The 12,839-nt window shown below is 39.1% G+C and overlaps 1 protein-coding gene across 1 annotated transcript in view; it reads left to right on the top strand.

The window, feature by feature from the left end:
- grm5a (glutamate receptor, metabotropic 5a) overlaps positions 1–11,773 on the top strand; it is a 38,122-nt gene extending 26,349 nt beyond the window's left edge. Inside the window, exons 11-18 of the mRNA XM_041802158.1 lie at positions 1,014–1,140; positions 2,614–2,731; positions 3,294–3,480; positions 5,211–5,369; positions 5,464–5,589; positions 5,718–5,900; positions 6,046–6,215; positions 8,693–11,773. Coding sequence (XP_041658092.1) covers positions 1,014–1,140; positions 2,614–2,731; positions 3,294–3,480; positions 5,211–5,369; positions 5,464–5,589; positions 5,718–5,900; positions 6,046–6,215; positions 8,693–9,521 — 1,899 coding nt within the window. The 3' untranslated portion in view covers positions 9,522–11,773. The remainder of the gene's footprint in view (positions 1–1,013; positions 1,141–2,613; positions 2,732–3,293; positions 3,481–5,210; positions 5,370–5,463; positions 5,590–5,717; positions 5,901–6,045; positions 6,216–8,692) is intronic.
- The last annotated feature ends 1,066 nt before the right edge of the window (positions 11,774–12,839 follow it).

The raw sequence follows: 12,839 nt of genomic DNA, 5'->3' as shown, positions 1-12,839 counted from the left end.
CAAGCTTTAATCATGTCCCATCTGGGCTGTTGTAACTTGCTGCATCCCTTCCAAATCAAGGAAAAACACTGCTGTCTGCCTTCTCTTTATCATCCCAGAAATCTCCAATATTAAACCCTTCCTACACAGTTTACACTGTAGAATTGTTGTAACAAGGAAGCTTGTTTCAACATGTCAAACGAATGCACATGTTTTAAGGCCCATTTTTCTGGTCCTAGATCTGCAATAAACAGAGAAGAGCATTTCCGCATGCTTTTGTGAAAGGCCTGTCACATTCTGCTAAATTTTTGTAAAATATATGCATTAAATTAGATATTAAAAAACACATGGTCATTTGGTGAGATTTAGGCTGAAATCAGAGTAAATTTTTAAAAATCCTTAAACATAGGTCTGCACATGACTATTCATGAACACGTTAAACTATGTCTCAACCACCCTTAGGTACAATGGAGGTCCCTGTTTTCTGGCACTGTTATTTTGGGGCTGAAAAGTTTGGGAACCCCTGTTCAAGTGGAGATGCCATAAGCCAATTATGTACAGAGTGGGTTGCCTGGGTTCAAGTCCAGACTGAGGCTCAAACATTGTCTCCACCCAGTTTCCATCTCTACCCACCGTCCTATGTAAATAAAGGAAAAACAGCCTGGAAATAAAGCTTAAATAAAAGAAATTATTCACAGTCAAAGGCGCCTTACAGCGTCCAGATCTCCAGACATTCATGTCTTAAACACTAGCACTCAGTAAAAACCCAGGCTTACCTTAAAAAAAGACACAACAGCTCATTTAAAGAGGTTAATCTTCACTGTTTCTCATCTCTGTATAATGTTTTTAATATCCATGCTTAAGGATCAAATGTATTCAAAACATCTTTCTTTTTTCCTTCTTGATCCCCTGATGAAGAAATCCTCATTTCCCTGGCCTACAGGGCAGTTAGAGTGTAAGATTAGCTACAGAAGAGTGCCATTGGAGCTTTGAGACCTGTCTGCCCTTTCACACTGCTTTGTGTGTGTCTCCAGGTGATCCGTAAAGGAGAGGTGAGCTGCTGTTGGACCTGCACTCCCTGCAAGGAGAACGAGTTTGTGTTTGATGAGTACACATGTCGAGCGTGTGTCCTCGGCTCCTGGCCCACAGAGGACCTCACTGGTAAACGCTCTTTATTCTTGTGCCTCTTACTCCTTAATGAAAAAAAAGAAAAATCAGAGAAGCCAGAGGATCTGGGTCATGCACTCATTGTGCAGTCAAAATCCCCTGACGTGTTACTTAAACACACACGCACACTCCACAAACTGGAAACCACTCCTGGCTTTGACTTTCTTGCTGCTGAAGAAAACACTTATTTCGTTTACACAAACCAAGAGATATTAGATCCTTGGCAGGATGAAGCACTGTCTAAAAACACTTACAAACAACTTCACTGCCTTTTTGTAAACACTTGTAGTGCCCTATGATAATTCTGTCACTTTTTACTTAAAAAAAACAAATGAAGCATGTTTATTAGTATTCAACAGCGATGTTGATCATACTGGCACTCTGTTTGTCTCACTTAACTAAATTTTCTATCTTACAGATTCCATCAATGCTTTACAAAAACTAGCCTCACAGAACCATTTATATTTTAGAAATTACATATCATAAAAATATGCATCTTTTTTTCCTGCATCTAAACTAATGTTGTCAATATATTGATATTTTTGGCACCGTGTGATTAAAGTAGGGCTGTGAATTTTTTTTTTTTTTTTTTTTTTTTAATTTTATTTTGGGCCTTTTTGCCTTTATTGGAGAAATGAGACCATGGCCGGGCCGCTTGTGTACATGGGACAAAACCTAACCACTTGACCATCTGCTCCCCATTCAAAATTTGTAATTGCAATCAATCTCAAAATTTTAGCAGCTAACTGTAATCATCTCCCCTTTGTGTCACATTATTAAATGCCACCATTTTGCATTTAAACCCTTTTTTGTTTCATTTTGGATTTTTTCCCATCTTATGCTAAAAGTAAATGACTTGCTGCTTAGATACAGACTTGCATTTATTTAGAAGAACAAAATAGATAATGCCAGGAGCTTAACTACAGCAAAAGGAATTTGTTATGGATTGAACAGTAAAATTTTGATAACAAAGTGCAGATGATCTTTGACGTCCACTGTAACTGTACTTATTTTACACCACTTTGGCTTCAGGGAGACATTGTAGTGGCTAAACCCAAGTATGCTAAAAGGGCAATAAAGCTTGTGATTAATGCAGTTTTTTAAAAAATCAATGCACTTATTGTGGATCTTACTTATAAAAGATTGCATTAAATTCATTAATGCTGACAGCCTAGTTTAAACAAAGTGCAATCCCCATTATTTTAATGAATGAAAGTAAGTACAGAAGCTTTTAAAAACTAAATTTAATTCTTTGAGTAGGCACAGGAGAAGCATGAGTTCATCACAATGTTATGATGAACTCCTTTTTCAGTACTGGACAGAACTTTTAGGCATGTTTGGGCCAAAAATTCAGACTGAAGTCAAGCTTCGCCAAGCTTAATGCAAACACACAATGCGCTTCACTGTTGCTCTTTCAGCAGATCAACTATAAGCTCAAACTTTGCTGTGACTCTTTTTACCCCCCAGGTTGTGACCCAATCCCGGTGCAGTATGTGCTTTGGGGGGATCCAGAGCCAATTGCTGCTGTGGTCTTTGCCTGTCTGGGCCTCCTGTCTACGCTCTTTGTTACTTCTGTCTTTATCAAGTAATTAATCCATACAGCTGTTATAGTTCATTTCATTTCAAGTATTTATTTGAAAGTGTGCATTAATCAAAATTCAGGCAAATGTAAATTCAGTTAGTTAGCCAAAAGGTTTATTTTCAGCAGTCCATTTACCAGATGTTCTTTGGCATCTTAATATAACACATTTACATTCAACTGTAGACAAAGAATAATAGTGATGATAATAAGGACATTTAGAACACCATCAACAAGAACAATTACTATGTAATAGTAAAACACGGTACAGCTAAAGTCACGATGGATAGATACAGCATTAATGTTACATGAATACATGACCCTGTGTTAAGGTCTTGATAAGATCCTGATTTATGCCTGTTATTTTGAATCTTGATGATGAAGTCCTTTTTTTAAGAAGGGTAAATGACACAAGAGTAAAAATAAGACTTTTTGTTTCAAAACCGTACACTGATATTAGGTGTTTCTACCTTTCTTTTACTGTAGTAGGAGTGAGGTATATTCTGATTCAAAAGCTTTCCTTTTACTGTTAATTATTACGTACCAATATAATTTGATTTCTGTGCAGGTTTTGGGACACCCCTGTGGTAAAGTCCTCCAGTCGTGAGCTTTGCTACATTATCCTGGCTGGAATATGTTTGAGCTACCTGTGCACCTTCAGCCTTATCGCCAAGCCACACATAATCCACTGCTACCTCCAGCGCTTGGGAATCGGCCTGTCACCTGCCATGAGCTACTCTGCCTTGGTCACCAAGGTACTGTAATATTCTCTATAGTTTTTCATCACAAATATCCACCTTATTCCTGGGGTCGCTACTGTAAATCTGAATATGGGCAAAACTTCCGGTGCTAAGGCGGAAGTATATAATTACATGTAATTTAATACAGTAGCTAACAATAGATGCTAACTACGAATGACAGTTGTTCAATAGAAATTCACCACAAATCTGTAAATACTGATATATTTTTGAAATCACATGTTGACATTGTTTTGTAAGCTGTAAGTAAATAAGGTGGATACTACATTATTCCTGGGGAGGTCTACTGCTATAAATGTGGTTGGAACTTCCCGTACAGTAGCAATAATACCAAAACACGATTCTTCCAAGGGACTACTAAAGTGATTTAGCGTCAACAGTGGTTGTTCTGAAATAAATATTTGATGAAATAAATACTGCTTCATTTTTGTTAACTCAATAAAATTAAATGAGTTGAATGTTTAAATAATATTTTCTGTAATGCTCACTACTTGTTGCTTCGGTTGTGGTACTAAAAACGTGACAAAGTTACGTATGTCTTTAACAACAGTGTTTTAAATTTGCTGTTCACTGTTTAAATGCATTTGGGATGTTATTCTTTCAATATTAATTCATCATTAATTCAAAACTTGACATTTACCAAACTGAAGAGCTGACAACTTCAGTCATGGATAATTTTATTTAATATAATTCCCACATTTTAAGAGGGATTAGTTGGTGGAATAAGGATTTCAGCAACCCCACAAACTAGAAATGTTATCTGAAGGTGGTGTCCAAACTCATTTAACAAAACGTGATCGTTTATTACTATACTGATATGAAGTTAATAAAGTTAGCTAAATATGCTTGTCTAGGTTATCCGAGGTAATGTCGTCCCTTTTGTACTCTAGTAGAGGGCAGAGAAATAATAATATTGTCCCGACTGAGGTGAAGCAATTGAAGTTACATATTTTAATGTCAATTGCTCTAAAAATCACATTTCACATCTCGTATTCAATGCAAAGTCCTATTAAGATAGAAGGGACCGGAGGTTGCGCCCATATTTCACGCAAAGAATCATTGGGACTTGGAATAAGGTGGATACTTCCTTTGCTTTAGTTTAAATCATCAGTTTTATCTTAAATATGATTGGGATCAAGATGAATTCAAATGGAAAGTTCAGAAGTCTGCAGAATAAATCTGCAAAATTCACCCTGAAAGTAGCTGTTGAACAGCCCTCACTGCTTTTATATCACACACACTTTACAGCAAAGGTGAAGGATGGACGTGAGGACCATGTAGCATTCACTAAAGCATATATAAAAGCATTTGCAGAGGAGAGGAGTCAGCCTTTAAGAAATGTTAGATGAGAATTTTAAATATTTTGTGATGATGTGGGATGGTCTCTAAGTGCGTGAATGCTTTACCGTCATAGGAGAAGTGATTCAATGTTATCTTTCTAATTTTTATTTTGTTTAACCACACCTGATCAGACATCTTATCTACTACCACAGATCAATGTTTTGGACTTTTTAGGCCATCTGACATGAAGAAAAGAGTGGAAAAAGCTACCTCCAGAGTTTGGATGATGGCCAGTTGTCAGGGAGATATTCTAGTGTGGGCTGAGGTTGCTGTTTGAGATCTGGGAACTGTAAAGGGGATTATTCTTATGAATCAGTGCAAGCTGTATTATCCATAGTCGATGCAAGTGAAGCCTGCAAAACCATTTGATCTATTTTCGATTCCAGACCAACCGAATTGCACGGATCCTGGCAGGCAGCAAGAAGAAGATCTGCACCAAGAAACCGCGCTTTATGTCCGCCTGCGCACAATTGGTCATCGCCTTCCTACTCATACTGCTGCAGCTTGGGATTATTGTGGCACTTCTCATCATAGAGCCACCGCAGGTTTGTGCGTATGTGTTTTTTTCAAATGTGGGGGATGCTGATTTGCATTTACTTTGACAGATAGAGTGACCTCTGCCTGTCTCCCCTCTCTTAGGTGATCTATGACTACCCAAGTATCCGAGAGGTACACTTGATCTGCAATCTGACCACACTGGGGGTGGTGGCACCTCTGGGATATAATGGCCTGCTTATCCTCAGCTGCACCTTCTATGCCTTCAAGGTACTTCAACATGACAGTTGTGAATAATACCCAGGTCGCCCTGTTATACTTTTCTATATATTCTGGGTTTTTTTCTCTACTTCAACTTTTACTGCCTTAAAAGTTTTATCTTTACTTTTCTACTGCAGACTCGTAATGTTCCGGCTAACTTTAACGAGGCCAAGTATATTGCCTTCACCATGTACACCACTTGTATCATCTGGCTGGCCTTTGTTCCTATTTACTTTGGCTCCAACTACAAGATCATAACCATGTGCTTTAGTGTCAGCCTCAGTGCCACTGTGGCTCTCTGCTGCATGTTTGTTCCCAAGGTAAGAAATGAACATTTTACACCAGTAAAGTTACAGTGAATCAAATCTCTTAACCCTGAGGATTCTCTTAGTTTTTTGGTTTCATTTTTGGACCCCTGCAGCTTTATGCTGTTTCTTACTTCCTCTACCTTGTTATCTTAATCAGGTATACATCATGCTTGCCAAACCTGAGAAAAACGTCCGGAGTGCTTTCACAACATCCACAGTGGTGCGCATGCACGTAGGAGATGCCAAAAAAGCGGCCAAGTCTGGCAAATCTTCCAGCAGCATGGCCAACCTCTTTAGACGCCGTGGATCAGCACAGGAAGATATCAGGTACATAGAGAACTGAGTGGGTATGATGCTAAAAATAAATTAAATGCCTAATTATCTGTAACACCTTTCCCTGGTTGCCATGAATCAAATTATATAAGAGCATTTTGAAGCCCTTTGCAATAAAAATGTGGAAGTTTTAAAGTAAATTAAGGTCTAAAGACCTAACTAGGGGTGTTTTGCCCCAGTCAAAACCCTGTGCAGACTTTACATTTTTACTTCATACAGTTCCTCATTGCATGATGTTTTTTGTCTCTCTAGTTTATAAATATCACTACAAGTACGATACTAGTTTGCATTAAAATCACTCACCATGTTACTTTTGGTAAAGGTTTTCTTGAGGACAAAATGATCAAGTCCAGCTCAAACTGGCTAAAAGAGAATTTTCAGTCAGACCAGGAAATAGCAGGTCAAATAGTCTTAATACATGGAAACTACTTACTTTTCTCATTTATATGTAATCTCAATTAATCTCCTTACTGCCTCTACAGTCATTGTTTTTTGTCAACAAGCTCTCACAAATGGGAAAAAACAATTCAGCTGAGATATCGCCAAGAATGTTCCTTGTTACCCCTTAAACCATAAATGAGCTGAATCCACCGCAGCAGCTTGAGTCGCTGTGAAAAACTGCTCCATGAGCTGAGAAAAGGCTATCTCATTTGGGTTAAGTACTCCCAGTGGAGACCCTGCTGCCTTTAAGGATTTCTCTTTTCAGGAAAGATAAAAGAAAAAAGTAGGGAGATGAAAATTACACAAAAAGCAGAAGCTGGGAGGGGGATGGCAGAAACACTGACAATAAGAAGTAGAACAAGAACCTCATAGTAAGGGGGGGGGGTCTCAGTGAGCAAGAACATGTACCTACATATAGATAGATTTTAGTACAACATGCAGTTGCATGTAGTATTACCACTTGGAATAAAAAATGAATTGTATTTAATAAAAATGTATTTTCCTAAATGTAAACGGTAGTTTTGATCACACCATACTGGTCTAGTCATGGTTGCTACGTCCAATTGACTATGAGAAATAATGCCTTCAGCTCTCCCTGGGGTTAAATATTGGACTGTGGATTCATCTGCCCTTTTCAATGGCATCAGCTGCATTCAGCTTTAGCTAACATCAATCTGAGGCACAGCACTTGGCAAATGATAATGACCTTTAATTTAGACACCATCTTCAAGTAAAGTACTGCCTGGAAACTATTGAAGTTATTTTATGTTTTTCTTTTCACATAGTCCACCCTGCAGCAATACCAACTCACCAGTTAAATTCTACAAAAGGCAACAATGGTGAAAGACAACTGTTGTTTGCATTGATAGAACATCATTGTGTATTTAAAGATCTGATTAGATTTAGTTTCAGTTTTCTTATTTTTTATATTTTTTGGCTTTTTATGCCTTTATTCATAGAGGAGGACAGTGGATAGAGTTGAAAACAGGGATAAAAGAGCGGGGGAGAGTCATGTGGGAAAGAAGCTGCACCTGAGACCGGGCCGTCAGCTTACATGGGGTGCAACCTAACCGCTAGGCCATCTGTACCCCAGATTTCTTTCTCTTTGTTTTTTCTTTTTTTTAGGGCATTTATCGGTTTTATCAATAAATCAGATTATTGGAGAATCAAGATTTTTCAAAGTGAAAACTGAGATTCTCTCTCGAGTTTAACTGCAATTATACTAAAAATTGGAGCTAAGTGTCATGGGTGCAGGTGTAGCTCAGTGGGTAGAGCAGGAACCCTTATACAGAGGCTGTAGTCATCAGTGCACTGGTCACAGGGTCGATTCCCGGTCTCAGTGCATGTTTGGTGCATATCTTCTCCTGTTCTCTCTCCCTGTTTTTCCTTTCTCTTCTGTTGGCAAAAATGCCCCAAAAAATCTGGAAAAAATTAATTAGTTAGAAAAAAAAAAAAAAATATATATATATATATATATATATATATACACATATATAGATATAATTTATTTTTTATTTTTATTAGTTTAGGTGACTCCTGAAAACAAATGATACTTGGGCGGCTACATGGATAATGGGTGTTATTTTGACGATCTTGTTTGCTGTTGCAGGTCCCATAGAGACATCAGCATTAATCTCAGTCTTTTAGACCCTGAGTGTTAATTTAGATAGCCATTACAGTTAACCACAGGAGGAAACAGATCCTACCAGATTCTACCTCAGCTAATCGGTGGAAGTTTCATCTTTAACCATATCTCCAGGAGAATCCCCAGTAACAGGGTGAATATAGCCAGATCAGCTACTCTTTAAGGATTAATAAAGTTTTATGACAGTAATATTTTCATTGCAAATTTACTGGAGGTGTTAGATATTCAGGGGGATTCAGTCCCTTCCATTGGGTTCTTAAGACCCTACTAGCATAGTCTAGTTACTGTGTTGCAACAGGAAAGTATTTCAAAAGTAGATCAAGCAGTTTTCTACTGCTTGTTTTCAACCAATGTAATAATTGTATCTATTTTATATGTTTTACAGCTCCAATGGGAAATCAGTGCAGTGGACCCAGAATGAGCGCAGCTACAGACCCAACCTTTGGAAGAGGATGTCGTTCCACGTGAAGAAAAAAGAATCAGTTGAGGTGAATCAGACAGCCATCATCAAGCCTTTCTCTAAAGGCGGAGATACACCTGCAGAGTCAGGTGTCAATGAGCAGTATGAAGACCCACAACCGTCTCAGCCCCCCTTCCAGGCAGGAGAGGATGGAGAGGAAACGTACGTGTCCGAGCAGCCTGCAGCAGTGAGGAGAAGAGGTGGGGACAACGGCCAGGGCGTCGCTATGGCGGACGGTGGGGACATTAGCGTCATCGGCGTGGGCGACATTGGCAGCCTAGGTATGATCGGCGGGCAACCTCAGGGCACCACCATCATGGACCAAATCAGCTGCGTGGTTAACCGTTTCACCGCCAACATCAGCGAGCTGAACACCATGATGCTGCCAGGGGGGGTCACCGTCAGCACCACCTCCACCACTGCTCTCCCTTCACCTACAGACGCCACTAACTGCCCACCTCAGTATCTTGCATCCAGGGGCAGAGGGGCTCCCTCCACCGTCACCACATATGCCGAGGTCGCCGCCGTCTCCAATTACTGCGAGAACAGACAGGCGGGTAAGATTTATGAGCACCTTAGTAGCAAGAGAGCAAAGGATATGGAGGAGCTGGTGGCTTTGACGCCTCCATCACCATTTAGAGACTCATCACTGAGCTCTGACGGCAGCTCAACCCACTCGATGTCACCGGCCTCTGAGGCTGAATATGACCAACTGCTGCTGAGACACTACAGCCAGAGCTCATCCTCTCTGTAAATCACCTCTCTGCTTTTTCCTCTCTTTGTTTGTCCTTCATTTGGATTTATTAATAAAAACAAGAAAGCTTCAGACTCCACCAGACTCTTGGATGCCTTTCTATGTGTGGATAATCTGAATATTTAAGCATTTTTTCTGACCTAATACACCTACACATGCCTCCAATATAGAGGACCAATTCTGCAAAGGAAAATGTTGAACTTATTCTCTTTAAAGCCACTGCTTCATATTTTGTCTCTGAGACTGGAACATCCTTTGAGCATTTTTTGATATTTTAAGGAGAGTGTAAACTTTTCAAGCTCCAGAGAAATTCTGATTAGTTCATGCCATTAAAAAAAAATATTATCAGTCAAAAGGAAAGGTAGTTGACCAAGCATTTATGACAAGTTTTCCTAGGATTTTGGTAAGGTATCTGAATATTTGGCAAAGTTTAGTGCCATTTTTTACAGTCTTTTCCATGATTTGTTGTTTTATTGTGATTTGTTTTAAGACAAAAAGATGTATGCAGATGGTATTCACTCTGTATCGACGTCTGTCCAGGAAGAAAAACCTTCAAGTAACTTTGCCTGTTCACTTTTCTTTCCCTTCAGGCGAGCATTTTGTAGAGAAAGTGTACACATGCTGCGTTTTTCAAAGCAGGAGGCAGAAGCAGAGGAGGACTCCCTCGCCCTTACCTGAAATGTTTTTACAGAAAATAAAATCACTTCTATCCATAGCGGACATCTCAAGGGAACTTAAACTTTGTCTTAATGGAAACAACTTAATCAGGTGTTTAACCCACAAAGACCTTATGGATGTCTTCTTTAAATCTTTATGATGTGACTGAATTGAATGTACAATAAGCTGTCTTTTGAAGTGGACCAAACTGATCTTCCACCTCAGGATGTGTCTGAACCAAAAAACTCTCTAATGTCAGCTTTGACCTGCCAAACAAGCGCCGCTTCCTGTTTCCACTTTGCATGATGTCAAGATTTGTTTGCACTCTTTAAAGAAATATCTTTCAATATCTTATATGTCAGGCCTATTAAGATTAATAGATACAGTAGCAATGTTATGATATATGATTGGTATTTTTGTGTTTTTAAGATTAGTTTTAGAAGGAGAGAGGAAAACGGGGTTTGTGTTAAATTTATTGCAAAAAATGCTTGCTTCCAGCCTGGCTTTTTACCTACATACGTACTGTATGTGCCAGTATCTCCCTGCTCTAAGTTGCGCTCTGTTTTATTGGACTCACTTTAAAAATCCTACTGGGAGCCATTTCTCTCAAACATTTCAGGCATTAGTTTTTATATTTCACTACATTTTTGGTATGCATGGACATATTCACTAAATATTTTCTTCCTGTTTGATTGTTTTTGTGTCTGCACTTTGGCCTTTCAGCTTATGTACATTAATAATTGTGTGGATTCACAGGCTAGCAGATGCAGCTGATGGTGTACATGTGGAGGCGTCTGTTTGTTTATCAGTCTTTCTACAGTCTTTTTTTCTTTGTTCATTTACACAGGCAGGAATGTGTTTTATTCTGTATTTTTTACTGGCTTTTTAATTCATCATGGACTATTGCCATATTTGCATGCAGGTTAGTGCCTCCTGAAATCAGTATCAGGTGTATATACAACATTTTATGCCAACACTTTGGTGGCTATTTACAGAAGACATTTGTCCTGGTCTGTGTCTTCATCTGCCTTTCAGGGTGCCAGAATTAGTATTTAGACTTGTGCTACATTAAAGTTTTACCTATATCCTGAATGGAAAACCTTCATTTTTACAATCATATGCAATTCATCAAAATTATACTGTTATGAGAACATCTCAAAGTTCATGTAAGAAATGTTTGGCTTGTGTTTTTGCAGCCCCACTGGACTAAACAGTGTCTCTAATCTGCCGTTTTTTTCCTGAACACGTGTAAGTTTTTTTTTTTATCGGTCCCTGCACTAATTGTCTCTCATTGAGACTCTTTGCCATGAAATAAGTTTGAAAAGAAAAAAAAAAAAACAGAACTACTGCCAGGCACAGTACTGTGCAGAACTTTAAACGTGTTTGGGCTAAAAAATTTGGCATAGATGTGGCATGTAAGCTGCCTGAGGGCACCATCAGGGGTGAATGAGGATTGACAAATCCCTGGTTGTGCTCTGGATGTCCTTAAATATTACCAGAGGCATGGGAAAATAATCTGTTGAAAAAAGCTCATACCTTTAGGGTGGAGTAAAGAGTGGATATGGTGAGTGAGCACAGCTTAGGGTACTGTCTGTGAAGGTAGTAGGGATTCCCTGTAGATGTTTTAAGGACCCTAAAACTACCAGTGGTCTCCAGGGGTATAACTAGATGTGTACAAGGCCCAGACAAAAGGGAAATGATTAAGCTTGACTTTGGCTGCCGAGCAACACAGGTGTGTCGGCATGTGTTGAGCTTGACTCTTGCTATCGCCACTTACCTCTAGCCCCAGGTTGTGGCACATCAGGCCTGTGATGAAACTTTAGCACCCTGCATGCCTAAGACTTATGTACATGACTGTAGTTACACGCCTCCCAGGTGTTCTGTTTTATGTGTCTTCATGTTTGCATTAGTCCGGGGCAGGGATGGGAAACAGGGGCCAAATGCAGACCTCCTCCTCACTCACTCTGGCCTGAGTCACTATGAAATAACAAATTTTGAACAAGAAGAAACCATGACAAAATATGACGTGTGTAAAAGTGAGCTGCCAATACAAGGCCATGCACAAAAACCAAGCACGTTTACGTACTGTACATGAACAAAGCAAATGTGTAATTGAGTGTTGAGGTCCTTAAATTTAGCACTACTGATAAGTTTACAAAATATGTCAGTGTAATTGGCTAAATTCTGATTAAATATGTATTTGTTCCTTCTGTTAAATCAGTTGTCTTAAAAGCAGTATCTGAATTAGTAACTAAAGGAATCATCTGTGGTCTTGAGCAGTAAGAGACAGACTGAAATCACCTGTATCTGCTCACATACATAAAGAAGGTATAGCTCTTCAGTTAGGTACAAGGTTGCTGTGACCTCAATATGTAAGGCCACAGTGACCTTTGACTTAAGAAGTTGAATCACTCTTTCCTCAAACTCTAGTGTAGATTTACTCTAGATTTTTCAGGAATCGATCAAACCATTCTTGAGTTATTGTGTGCACAAGATTTTCTCTCAGTGACCTTTTACCTGTAAACGAAATCGGCTCATCCTTGTGTCATAGTGGGCATATGTGCAGAGTTTAAAGAAAATGCTTCAAAATGTTCTTAGAAATCTTGTTCACAAGCAAGGGAATGAAAATGAGGCTTAAAGACTTTGACCTATGACCTCCAA

Source organism: Cheilinus undulatus, linkage group 12, assembly GCF_018320785.1.
Source record: "Cheilinus undulatus linkage group 12, ASM1832078v1, whole genome shotgun sequence".
In the NCBI taxonomy this organism is placed as follows: domain Eukaryota; kingdom Metazoa; phylum Chordata; class Actinopteri; order Labriformes; family Labridae; genus Cheilinus; species Cheilinus undulatus.
This window is presented reverse-complemented; position numbering and strand designations above follow the sequence as displayed.